The sequence below is a fragment of the Mandrillus leucophaeus genome, unplaced genomic scaffold (assembly GCF_000951045.1).
Source record: "Mandrillus leucophaeus isolate KB7577 unplaced genomic scaffold, Mleu.le_1.0 Scaffold575, whole genome shotgun sequence".
NCBI classification, from domain to species: domain Eukaryota; kingdom Metazoa; phylum Chordata; class Mammalia; order Primates; family Cercopithecidae; genus Mandrillus; species Mandrillus leucophaeus.
Genome location: NW_012106197.1, coordinates 385,207 through 398,949, shown reverse-complemented (window position 1 = coordinate 398,949; position 13,743 = coordinate 385,207). Strand labels below are relative to the sequence as shown.

At 41.9% G+C, this 13,743-nt stretch overlaps 1 protein-coding gene across 1 annotated transcript in view; it reads right to left on the bottom strand.

Annotated features, from left to right (window-relative positions):
* LOC105552798 (contactin-associated protein-like 4) overlaps positions 1 to 13,743 on the bottom strand; it is a 193,941-nt gene that overhangs the window by 2,181 nt on the left and 178,017 nt on the right. The window contains exons 19-21 of the mRNA XM_011998554.1: positions 11,581 to 11,820; positions 1,603 to 1,827; positions 1 to 115 (exon numbers count right to left, since the gene is read on the bottom strand). Coding sequence (XP_011853944.1) covers positions 1 to 115; positions 1,603 to 1,827; positions 11,581 to 11,820 — 580 coding nt within the window. The remainder of the gene's footprint in view (positions 116 to 1,602; positions 1,828 to 11,580; positions 11,821 to 13,743) is intronic.

The window sequence follows — 13,743 nt, the reverse complement described above, 5'->3', positions numbered from 1 at the left end:
TCTTCTCTGCTGATGTTCACGTGGTAAAGTTTCCCATCTGCCATGTTCCTGAAATTCAAGTTAATGACATCAGGGTCTTGATGTGTGTCCAGCTTGTACCTGATCTGCAAACTCCCTAAAGGGGAAAATAGAACATTTTTAAAACAACGAGATATTTTTACAGCTGCCTTTCCTCACTCCAGAGAAGTTGTTACTATTCGTGTGCTTCCAGAGGAATGTTTTGCAGATGGAGTCTGTTTAGGGTTCCGCTGGGATGCGCCCCTGTGTTCCCAGTCCTCGCTCTCCCCAGAAAGGCGTTGCCTCCTGGTGCCGCCGGGGGCCACCGCTGCTCACATCATGCTATTTTAAGGTCAAGGCAAAGTTGCTGTTAACAAGAAGTCTCTTTCCTGCAACGCTTAATTTTCTAAAAGTGAACACCTGAATCGCACACATGCTGGAGTCTAAAGCCCACGCCACTTTTGCAAAAAGAACATGATATTAGGGAATGCTGAAGTTGCAACTTTGTGAAACGTTGGAATCATTTTCTGTTTGTCTGTTCCCATCTCCTTTGTGTGCACATCCAAGATTCTGAAAGGTGAATAAGAGACACGCACAGCCGGCCCTGAAACATGCGTTGCTGTGAGGGTGCTGAGTTCCTGAGGGGCTGTGATGAGTCCAGCTGGTGGTGGCCACGGATTAAACGCTGGCCTAGACTCCATCCTCGTTGCCTCTTTACTGGTTAAGAAGGCGACCACTTTCCAGGTTCCTTCCAGCCTGGGGACGAAATGTTCCTACTGCGTTCGAGGCTCCAGCCATACGTACTTTGGATGCCGGAACCCCGGGGCTGCGCTTGAAATGGCAGCATGTTGGTTTGACACGCAGTAGGTTTCAGTTCCAAAATCACATCGGTAACCAGGACATGGGGATGTGAGTACTGTGATATGTTTTTGCCAGGAGGCAAGGTCTCTGTGGATCCATAGCTCCTGACAGCTTTACCTGCTTCAAGAGATTCAGACCTGTGTTCTGATGGCCACAGGGGAGGTACTAAAATTCTGTTAGCCAGACATTTTTGTAAGTTCCTCCAGATATTAAATCAGCACCCTGACGTTCCAGTTAAGATGCTTAAAGCTGGGCCTTATTTCCCACCGTGGAAACGCAGGAGCTGGTTGACGCTTGTGATTTTGTACTTTCATTGTCGAGTGGATGGGGCCGGGCCCACCACAGGACCCTGGACAGGGCAGGACACTGCTGCTCAGGACACCTGCCTTGCCAGGCTCCCGCCATCTCAATTCTTCTCCTCTTTCCTTAGAAGAAGGTGAAAATATTTTCCACACATAACCGGACACCTTATACTTCTAATGAAGACCTTCCAGGGATAATAAGAGTTCTCTTTACATGAGATATGCAAATTTATCAAAAACTTTACAGAAGGATCTTACACAATTACTGAAATGACACTGTTGCAACAATGTTTGTATAGTCCCACAAAATAAAACACATACAAGCAAAATGACATTTGGAGAACACACAATTTTTTCTTCATTTGTAATTTGAGAGGCATTAAACATGTCGTCATATTACAGTTGTAATAATTTACTTTTCTGACACCAAAATGACACTTACCGTTTTTGGCAAGGATGACAGAAAGGTACTCCTTGTAGAAAGAGTCCACATAAAGCAGCAGGCTCGGGGCTTGCACTGTTCGGAAGCTGAACGCGATTGTCTCTTGGGTCAACGTCGTCTCTCCCTGGAATGAGGCAGCGTGGGAGCTGGCATTCGTACTTGGGGAATGATATTCCTGAAAATTGTAAGTCACCGAGGAGCCAGTTCCAAAATATGCAGAAATCTCTGAAATCATACGCACATTTTAAGTTGTTAAAGACTAAAGGCTCATTGCAAGTATACCTATTTTTAGAACATTTGAATAAATAGAAGAGTAGAAATTGGCCTAACAAATGCTCATATATCTCGGAAATGACTATCACAGTTGACCGTTGCAAACTTCAGGACAGTCCTTATTAAGTCTCAGTGTTAAAATCACACAGGCTTATCCTTCTGGGCAATGTTACCATTTCAAGCTCAATGCGCTCCTGTTTGGTTTCAGGCTTCCTGGCCATCACCTGCTGGGTCTTCAGTTTCCTTCCTTAAATCTCCCTCCATGTGAGGCTTCACTTTGCAGGTGGCAGTCTTCTCCAGGAGTGACAAAGGAAGGAGCTCAGAGGGCCCCTTGCCCTTCAAAGACCCAGGGACAAATGTCCAGTTATTTCAGTCTGACTTACTTGACGACCCGCAATTAAAATTAGGATAATGGCAGGTAAAATAGTTCATACAGTCTCGATTTCTTGGGCATCTATGGTGCTAGTATGAGTTAGTTTTGTTGTCAGTATTGGGGAAATAATATATAAGGCCAGGGAACTAATTAGGGAAATAAATATAAGAGCGTGGTCATGGAAAGTGAGCAGTTTCTCTATAATGGGGGATGTGGCATCTTGAAGGCCTAATTGAGCAGGATAAGCCATTAAGACATATGGGACGTAACCTATAAATTGACAAAGTTATGCAATAATTTTACGAATATCTTATTGAGAGAGTCATAGAGGTTATGGGATTGGCTTGAAACCAGTTTCTGGGGGTTCAATTCCTTCCTTTCTCCTTTGGGCTTTCACACAGGTGAGCTCTTCGAATGTATAGTGAGCTGAGGGCAATACCACGAATTTGGGAGAGGAAAGTGGTCATCTGCACATCCAGGCACCAGAGGGCCATGCAGCTGTTCCTACGTCAGTTCATGAAAGGGTGTTTTTGGCATTAAGTGACATGACCCCAGATGCAGTGTGTGTACGTGGGGACAAGAGGGCACTGGTGGTTCCAACACTGCACCGGCTCTTATCTCTCTGGCTACAGCAGGTTCCTACCTGGCGGGCAGAGTCATTGAGTGACCTCCCCCAAACCCACCCCCAGGTCACACCGGTCACTTCTTCATTGTCCACAATACAATGTTCACAATACAATGAAAACATTCTGATTGCACTGAACAGAGGCAGACATGGAACCATTAAAAAGTGAGATCTGTGCTCATGTGGAAGGGACAAAACACCTTTTCATTGACTTTAATGGGACATAATTAGTACAATAAACACACCCAAGTAGAGGAAAATAGGAAGAGATTTGGGAGATGTATCCACCCATGAAATTACCGCCATGACCAGTATCAGGACGTCCCCACGTTTCTCCTCTGTGCTCTTGGCAGTGACTCCTTCCAGAAGCCCGTGCCAGGCCTCACAGATTTGCTTTCTGTGACTCCACACTGACTGGCATTTTCTGGATTTCATGTAAATGGAATCACACATTGGGAGCTCCCTGTTTCTTTTTGCCTGACGTCTTTCACTGAATGTTTACATTGATCCGTGTTGTGGAAGAGTAGGACCTGACTGGACCAGGCACAGATCTGCTCGCCCCTTCAATCTTCCTAATGTTCACGTTGCTTCCAGGTTTGGAGATGATGAATCAATCTGCCGTAGGCCATTGTGTGCAACTTCAGGGACCTCTACATTTTCACTTGTGTTGTATGAACACTTAAGAATCACGGATAGCAGAATCACTGATGTTTCAGAAACTGCCCAGGAGTTCTCCAAAGTCACTAACGTTTACCCTCCTACCAAGTGTGCATTGGAATTCCAGTTCCTTTGCATCAGTTCCTATACTTGGCAGTGTCAGTCTTCACAATTGTAGCCATTCAAGTGCTTGTGCAGTGCTATCTAAATATGGGTTTAACCTGCATTTCCCTCATGACGGCGACGCTGAGCACTGCTCGGGTGCCCATTTGCATCTGGAGCTCTTCTCTGGTGGAGTTATGATTGTAAAAGTTACTCATATATTCTGGACCTAAGTCTTTCAGTAGATACCCATTATGTGAGTACTTTAATCGTTCTATCATAGTAGTTTTTTAATGAGTGAAAATCATTAACTTTGATACAATTCAATTTGTTATGATTCATGGATTCTTTTTGTATTCTAAGAAACTTTCCTACCTCAGGGTGACAATTATGTTCTCCTTGGTTTTCTACTAGAGTTTTTATAAATTTAGCTTTTACATTTGTTTCTACTACCCATTTCAAGTGAATATTTGTAGTGGTATGGGTTAAGGGTTATGTTATGTATATTTTTCCCATCTGGCTATCCTGTTGTTCCAGAACCATAGCTTAAAACACTCCCCTTTTCCCCTTTGAATGCCCTTAACACTTTATGAAGAATCAATTGAATATCTGTGTCTATGTCTATATCTATATCTGTATATACATGTATGTATCTTCTGTCTCTTCTTTTTAAAAAAATGCCTTGCAAAATCATGATCCCATGCATTTCCATTTAAAATTAGAATTAGCTGGACAATTAGGCTAAAATTTTGTTTGGAACACTCAGTTTATAGATCAGCTTGGGAAGAAATGATACAGTAATAACACCGAGTCTTCCAGTTCATCCACACGTTATATTCCTCATTTGCTTAGACGTTCATTTATTTTAGCAGTTTCCACTGTAGAGGTCTTATACTTATTTTGTTCCATTTATCTGTAAATATACTTTTTACCATATTTTAAATGGAATTTTATTTTGAAAATTGTCCCATTGTTGTAATAGTAATAGAAATTCAATTAATTTTTGTATATTATTTTCTGTGACTTTTAGTTGTAGTAGGTTTTTGTAAATTCCTTATGACTTTCTATTTAGATGATTATATGTCCTATGACTAAAGAGAATTTTATGTTTTCTTTCCAATGTGTGGCTTTTTATTGTTTTTCTTGTCTTATTGCACTGGCTAAGACTTGCAGCATGTTGAAAAGATGTGGTGGGAATAGAGATCTTTGCTTTTTTCTCTGTTTTAGGGGAAACCATTCTTTCTTTCACCAGTAAGCATTTTAGTAAAAGGATGTTAGATGTAGTTAGAAAACTTGCCTTATATTCCTAGTTGTCATACTGTACTTTGTCAAATGTGCTTTCCACTGATATTGAAATTATTATCTATTTTATAGCTTTTATTCTGTTAATATAATGACTGTCCTTATTTTTAAAAATTAAAACAGCATTGCACTTCTGATATTAATACCACTTGATTGGGGTGTTATTTTTTTCACATTATTTGATTTGCTTTGCTAATATTTTGTTAAGCATTTTCGTGCCAGTATTTATGAAGAATATTTCTATGGGTTTTTTTGTTTTGTTTTGTTTCTTGTAGAGTTTTTATTAGATTTTAGCATCAGATCTTTAGTTGGCTTAGAAATGGTGCTAGAGCATTATCCTCTCCTCCTTTCTATGCTTAAACAGCTTGTGTCAGACTGATATTGTTGTTTTCTCAAATATTCTCTAGAAATTAATAGTTAATTATCTGAACCTGAGATTTTTATGCTGAGAAGGTCTTTACTTAGAAATTTGTTAGTGGTTACAAGTTATTCATTCTTTGTGGGTCAGTTTTATAATTTGTGCTTTTAAAGGAATGTGCCCATTTAATCTAAGTCATGACATTTATTGTCATGATGCCGTCCATGATATCCCATGGTTATTTTGGAGTCTGTAGCCTCTGCCTTGACATCATATCTGTTTTCCTGACATTTGCAATTTGTGTCCTCTTTCCCTTTTTCTTTTTCCTGAGTGTCTTCGTGGAAATTTATCGATTTTATTGATCTCCTCCACGAACCGGCTTTAAATCACAGGGATCTCTTCCTTTGTCTGTTTTCTATTTCATTATGTCTACTCCATCTGTTTTCTCTTTTAATTTTTTTGGGTTTATTTTGGTTTTCTTTCTCTAAATTCCTAAATTAGAAACTTATATTATGAAGCTTACATGTGCATACTTTTGTAATCGAATAATTTGAAGTCATAAATTTTCCTCTAAATACTGCTGTAGATGTTAGCAGTCAAATTTTGATGTGGTGTATTTTTATTATTGGTCCATTTAACTATTTTCTAATTTCATTTACGAGCTCTTTGACGCATGGATTGTTTAGAATTAAATTATTTAATTATTGATGTGGTCACACAAGACTCCGAGGCTCTCTTCACTTTCCCTCAGAATCTTTCCTTTCTAGTCTTCAGTTGGGGTATTCTTATTGCCCTGTCTTCAAGTTCACCGATTCTTTCTTCTGTTGAGCCCACAGGAATACACAATTGGTTCTTCAATTTCAGTAATCGTATCTTTCAGCTACTACATTTCCATCTGTTTTTAAAATGGTTTCCATTGCTCTGTTGGAGTTCCACATCAGCTTATTCATTGACGGTGTATTTTCTTTATTTCTCTGAACTTCATTTTCTTGGAGTAATATATAATATCTATTCAGTGTCTTTGCCGAAACAGTGAGAAAAATGGGCCATTCAGAGTCAGTTCTCAGTAACCACATCTTCCCCATGTATGTGGAGTATAATTTCTTGATTGTCCGCATGTCTGGTGTGTATCACTGAAAGCTGGACATTGATTGTCTGCATGTGTGGTGTGTATCACTGAAAGCCGGACGCTGCAGAAGCCTCGCTGCAAATGCCCTTCTTTCTTGCCCTTGCTGCCTCTGCATCTTTGCCCTGCTGTTGGCCTGGGGGGTGGTTCACATGCCCGGATACAGCTGTGAGTCTGTTTCCCCCGGCTTGCCCCCCGCGGATCCCTGCTGTCCCGGCGGCCTTTGAAAGTCTTCCTGAGGCTGTGGAGCTTGAGGATCAGGCGATGATTTGGGCAGAGATTGCATTGACACTGGGGGCTCATTCATTCTGCTGTTCCTTTGCTTCTAGTGACCTGCCTTTCCCAATGTGTACCTGCTCTGCTGCCCTTGGCTCTGCGGGGGAGGCTTGTGCCACCAGCCCCTGTGCTGACATCATCTGAGGTTTTTGTTGGAACAAATGGATTTCTCCTGTGTCTTGAAATGGTGAGAGATGACTTGGTTTGTCAACACAGAGTTTTCTTGAAGTATAACATATAATTGTGTTCTCACTATTTCTAGGCAGTTAATTCTTTTGAAAATCAACAGCTGATCCAATTTGGCATCCAAGCTTATACTCCAAAGCCCAATGAATGATGCTGCACAGAGATTCCTGAGTGAAAGCGCTGGGTTTGTTTCATGGTGTTTTCCGTGCATGCCCACGGGTGCATGAAATGCATCAGAACGTTCCCAGAATCATGCACATCTTACAACAGGCTCCTTCTATCTTGGCAAAGCATGGCTTGTAACTCTTAGGTGAGGGAGGCTGAAACATATCCTATCACTTTGATTGTGTCACAAGATTATCAACAAATCCCAGAGCAAGAGGTTTAAGTGATTCTATTACAGTTGTTTTGATATTTAATGGAAAATGTATTTATTATACTTGTCAAATATATTTTTGGAAAGCATTCTTCTTGTGACACTGGAAGGTATTACCTTAAATAATAATGTCATCTGAGTAGGTTTGAAACAGTCAAGGGCCATGTGGGGCAGATTTTTAATAACACGTGATCTGAAAACATAAAATACACAGATAGTATTTCAATAAGACCACGGGATCAATACTGAATTTTACAGTAGAGTCACATTTCCTTCTAATTAACAAAAAGATTGGCTGTAAAACAGTGATTTACCACAGGAATTTAGGAATTGAGATTCTTTTATGAAGTAGCTACACAGAAAATGTGTATTAAATCTTAAATGTCCACACTGCCCACACACTGCTATTGGCCCCGGTCCCCGTTGGCACTCACCACTAGAGCAGAAGGGCCCCGTGTATGCAGACAGCTCACAGTCACAGGAGAAGCCCTGGTGCCTCTCGCGGCACTGCCCCCCATGGAGACAGAAGTGTCCGTAGGTGCTGCAGTGCCCGGGGCACCCAGGCTCCACACCAGGCGTGACCTTGGCCCTTCCCTCCAGGTCCAGGGTCCTCCCGTTCACCTGCAGTGCCCGAATGCAGCCCAGGAAGCCTCTCTGCCTCGCGGCCGTGCCACCTGAAACAGAGGCATAGAGCACAGCCAGTGACCTCTCCCGGGGGCTTCATGGGATGTGTAAGCGTCGTGACTTTCAAAGGCTTTAGGAACAAACATAACTTTAGAAACATAAATTTGGGGAATCTCCAGGAACACTGAAAAATTATTCCTTTCTTGAGAAAAGTTGAGTTTGGTTCATTTTATTCTAAACGATTCCATCTTAATTAACCAAGGAATTATTTTTAAAGTAGTCTCATTAGAATGAAGGACAAAATTTAAGAAAACACCAATATTACAGCAATAACTGTAACGCGATGTAGTGTACATTGATACGATTAGCTGAAGTGTAAGAATTTTTTCACATCATTGAAAACAAGCTTCTGTGGATGTCTGACAAAGACAGAGTGACAAGGACTAGGTTTACTCTCCCACTTTAAAAACAACGTAAAAAGCAGCTAACCACACACAAAAAACAATAGTTCTGGAGACGCTGCACATGAGATGCAAATGTCAAGGATCCCTGGGAGACAAGGGGATAAAGATGGAAGCCACAGGCATCTGCCTGGAGGGGTTCCCAGGACATGAGGGAGGTGGTGAGAGCCAGAGAGGCCAGCGGCACTCAGCATCTGAAAGAGGGGTGGGGAGCAGGGAGCTGGGGAGCAGACGGGTGGGGAGCAGACGGGTGGGGAGCAGAGGGCTGGGTGGAGAAGAATCCGGGCATCTGGAAGAGTCCACACCAGCACTGAAGCTTAGCACTGGCTGACACATTCCACAAGAAAAACATCAGGGGCCAGGGACAGAGGGACTCAGAAGTTTAAAGGGAGCAGCCTCAGGGGATGCACTGGGCCATCTCCACAGCCGCAGCAGAGATGAGCCACAGACTTCAGGGGCGTCTGGTGTAGGACAGAACGAAGTTTTCTCTCAATAGTGAGAAACATTAATACTAAACTAATTGCTCTTCAGTCACACCTAAAAGAGCTTAAGAGCAAGACCACAAAAAACCAGGCTGTTTCCAAATACCTTCATTTCCTTCCAGAAGAAAGCTAAAAAATTTGCAAAGAAGTACACAAATATCTAGCATCCAGCAAGGTAAATTCACAAGGCCTAGTATCTGGTAAAGACAGACAGGTGTATAAAGAAGCAGGGATGAAAGGCAAGTCCTGGGGAGATAAATCAACCGATTGACACTTATCTAGAAATGGCACCCACGATGGAATTCACAGAGACGAATATTTTAAAAAGCTATTATGACTAAGCTAGAGGAATAATTGAACATTTAGAGATGTGAAAGATATTTCAAAGCCCAAATTGAACTTTCAGAGATAAAATCTATAATTTTTGAGAAGGAAAAACCACATCAAATGAGATTAAATATTAAACATTTCAGAAGAAAAGATTAGTGAGCCTGGTTTAAGTGATTCTATTACAGTTGTTTTGATATTTAATGGAAAATGTATTTATTATACTTGTCAAATATATTTTTGGAAAGCATTCTTCTTGTGACACTGGAAGGTATTACCTTAAATAATAATGTCATCTGAGTAGGTTTGAAACAGTCAAGGGCCATGTGGGGCAGATTTTTAATAACACGTGATCTGAAAACATAAAATACACAGATAGTATTTCAATAAGACCACGGGATCAATACTGAATTTTACAGTAGAGTCACATTTCCTTCTAATTAACAAAAAGATTGGCTGTAAAACAGTGATTTACCACAGGAATTTAGGAATTGAGATTCTTTTATGAAGTAGCTACACAGAAAATGTGTATTAAATCTTAAATGTCCACACTGCCCACACACTGCTATTGGCCCCGGTCCCCGTTGGCACTCACCACTAGAGCAGAAGTTTGTAATCGAATAATTTGAAGTCATAAATTTTCCTCTAAATACTGCTGTAGATGTTAGCAGTCAAATTTTGATGTGGTGTATTTTTATTATTGGTCCATTTAACTATTTTCTAATTTCATTTACGAGCTCTTTGACGCATGGATTGTTTAGAATTAAATTATTTAATTATTGATGTGGTCACACAAGACTCCGAGGCTCTCTTCACTTTCCCTCAGAATCTTTCCTTTCTAGTCTTCAGTTGGGGTATTCTTATTGCCCTGTCTTCAAGTTCACCGATTCTTTCTTCTGTTGAGCCCACAGGAATACACAATTGGTTCTTCAATTTCAGTAATCGTATCTTTCAGCTACTACATTTCCATCTGTTTTTAAAATGGTTTCCATTGCTCTGTTGGAGTTCCACATCAGCTTATTCATTGACGGTGTATTTTCTTTATTTCTCTGAACTTCATTTTCTTGGAGTAATATATAATATCTATTCAGTGTCTTTGCTGAAACAGTGAGAAAAATGGGCCATTCAGAGTCAGTTCTCAGTAACCACATCTTCCCCATGTATGTGGAGTATAATTTCTTGATTGTCCGCATGTCTGGTGTGTATCACTGAAAGCCGGACGCTGCAGAAGCCTCGCTGCAAATGCCCTTCTTTCTTGCCCTTGCTGCCTCTGCATCTTTGCCCTGCTGTTGGCCTGGGGGGTGGTTCACATGCCCGGATACAGCTGTGAGTCTGTTTCCCCCGGCTTGCCCCCCGCGGATCCCTGCTGTCCCGGCGGCCTTTGAAAGTCTTCCTGAGGCTGTGGAGCTTGAGGATCAGGCGATGATTTGGGCAGAGATTGCATTGACACTGGGGGCTCATTCATTCTGCTGTTCCTTTGCTTCTAGTGACCTGCCTTTCCCAATGTGTACCTGCTCTGCTGCCCTTGGCTCTGCGGGGGAGGCTTGTGCCACCAGCCCCTGTGCTGACATCATCTGAGGTTTTTGTTGGAACAAATGGATTTCTCCTGTGTCTTGAAATGGTGAGAGATGACTTGGTTTGTCAACACAGAGTTTTCTTGAAGTATAACATATAATTGTGTTCTCACTATTTCTAGGCAGTTAATTCTTTTGAAAATCAACAGCTGATCCAATTTGGCATCCAAGCTTATACTCCAAAGCCCAATGAATGACGCTGCACAGAGATTCCTGAGTGAAAGCGCTGGGTTTGTTTCATGGTGTTTTCCGTGCATACCCACGGGTGCATGAAATGCATCAGAACGTTCCCAGAATCATGCACATCTTACAACAGGTTCCTTCTATCTTGGCAAAGCATGGCTTGTAACTCTTAGGTGAGGGAGGCTGAAAAATATCCTATCACTTTGATTGTGTCACAAGATTATCAACAAATCCCAGAGCAAGAGGTTTAAGTGATTCTATTACAGTTGTTTTGATATTTAATGGAAAATGTATTTATTATACTTGTCAAATATATTTTTGGAAAGCATTCTTCTTGTGACACTGGAAGGTATTACCTTAAATAATAATGTCATCTGAGTAGGTTTGAAACAGTCAAGGGCCATGTGGGGCAGATTTTTAATAACACGTGATCTGAAAACATAAAATACACAGATAGTATTTCAATAAGACCACGGGATCAATACTGAATTTTACAGTAGAGTCACATTTCCTTCTAATTAACAAAAAGATTGGCTGTAAAACAGTGATTTACCACAGGAATTTAGGAATTGAGATTCTTTTATGAAGTAGCTACACAGAAAATGTGTATTAAATCTTAAATGTCCACACTGCCCACACACTGCTATTGGCCCCGGTCCCCGTTGGCACTCACCACTAGAGCAGAAGGGCCCCGTGTATGCAGACAGCTCACAGTCACAGGAGAAGCCCTGGTGCCTCTCGCGGCACTGCCCCCCATGGAGACAGAAGTGTCCGTAGGTGCTGCAGTGCCCGGGGCACCCAGGCTCCACACCAGGCGTGACCTTGGCCCTTCCCTCCAGGTCCAGGGTCCTCCCGTTCACCTGCAGTGCCCGAATGCAGCCCAGGAAGCCTCTCTGCCTCGCGGCCGTGCCACCTGAAACAGAGGCATAGAGCACAGCCAGTGACCTCTCCCGGGGGCTTCATGGGATGTGTAAGCGTCGTGACTTTCAAAGGCTTTAGGAACAAACATAACTTTAGAAACATAAATTTGGGGAATCTCCAGGAACACTGAAAAATTATTCCTTTCTTGAGAAAAGTTGAGTTTGGTTCATTTTATTCTAAACGATTCCATCTTAATTAACCAAGGAATTATTTTTAAAGTAGTCTCATTAGAATGAAGGACAAAATTTAAGAAAACACCAATATTACAGCAATAACTGTAACGCGATGTAGTGTACATTGATACGATTAGCTGAAGTGTAAGAATTTTTTCACATCATTGAAAACAAGCTTCTGTGGATGTCTGACAAAGACAGAGTGACAAGGACTAGGTTTACTCTCCCACTTTAAAAACAACGTAAAAAGCAGCTAACCACACACAAAAAACAATAGTTCTGGAGACGCTGCACATGAGATGCAAATGTCAAGGATCCCTGGGAGACAAGGGGATAAAGATGGAAGCCACAGGCATCTGCCTGGAGGGGTTCCCAGGACATGAGGGAGGTGGTGAGAGCCAGAGAGGCCAGCGGCACTCAGCATCTGAAAGAGGGGTGGGGAGCAGGGAGCTGGGGAGCAGACGGGTGGGGAGCAGACGGGTGGGGAGCAGAGGGCTGGGTGGAGAAGAATCCGGGCATCTGGAAGAGTCCACACCAGCACTGAAGCTTAGCACTGGCTGACACATTCCACAAGAAAAACATCAGGGGCCAGGGACAGAGGGACTCAGAAGTTTAAAGGGAGCAGCCTCAGGGGATGCACTGGGCCATCTCCACAGCCGCAGCAGAGATGAGCCACAGACTTCAGGGTTGTCTGGTGTAGGACAGAACGAAGTTTTCTCTCAATAGTGAGAAACATTAATACTAAACTAATTGCTCTTCAGTCACACCTAAAAGAGCTTAAGAGCAAGACCACAAAAAACCAGGCTGTTTCCAAATACCTTCATTTCCTTCCAGAAGAAAGCTAAAAAATTTGCAAAGAAGTACACAAATATCTAGCATCCAGCAAGGTAAATTCACAAGGCCTAGTATCTGGTAAAGACAGACAGGTGTATAAAGAAGCAGGGATGAAAGGCAAGTCCTGGGGAGAAAAATCAACCGATTGACACTTATCTAGAAATGGCACCCACGATGGAATTCACAGAGATGAATATTTTGAAAAGCTATTATGACTAAGCTAGAGGAATAATTGAACATTTAGAGACGTGAAAGATATTTCAAAGCCCAAATTGAACTTTCAGAGATAAAATCTATAATTTTTGAGAAGGAAAAACCACATCAAATGAGATTAAATATTAAACATTTCAGAAGAAAAGATTAGTGAGCCTGAATACTTGGCAATGTAAAGTAGCCAAAATGAATCACGGGGGCCAACAGGCTGAGAACAGTAGCAGAAAAGTAGAGAGCGTCCATCAGATCTGGGGAGATTTTAAGCAGCCTAACGGATGCTAGTGGCAGCTCTCAAAAGGGGAGAAAAATATTATGGCTGAAAATTGTCTGAATTTGATTCAAGCTGTAAACCTACAGTCTATGAAACTCTCTGAAATGCAAACACAACAAACAGAAAGGAAATAAACTAAGGCCCATCACTAAAAAGTTGCTTAAAAGTTCACATACATAAAAAATAATAAAATGAGCCAGGGACCAAACATCAAAGACAAGGACCACAGGAGAAGGGAAGCCAAAGCCAGGCCACTGGGCGGTGTCTGCGGAGGACGGGAAGGAAGCCGCTGCCTGCGTAGAATTCTTCACCATAAAGGCTGCTTCCAGAAGTGGACGTGAGAGAGGCTTTTTCAGATAACAAAACCCGAAAGAACTCCTCGCCAGCACATCTGCACCAGACAAATGCTACAGCAGAAGGAAGG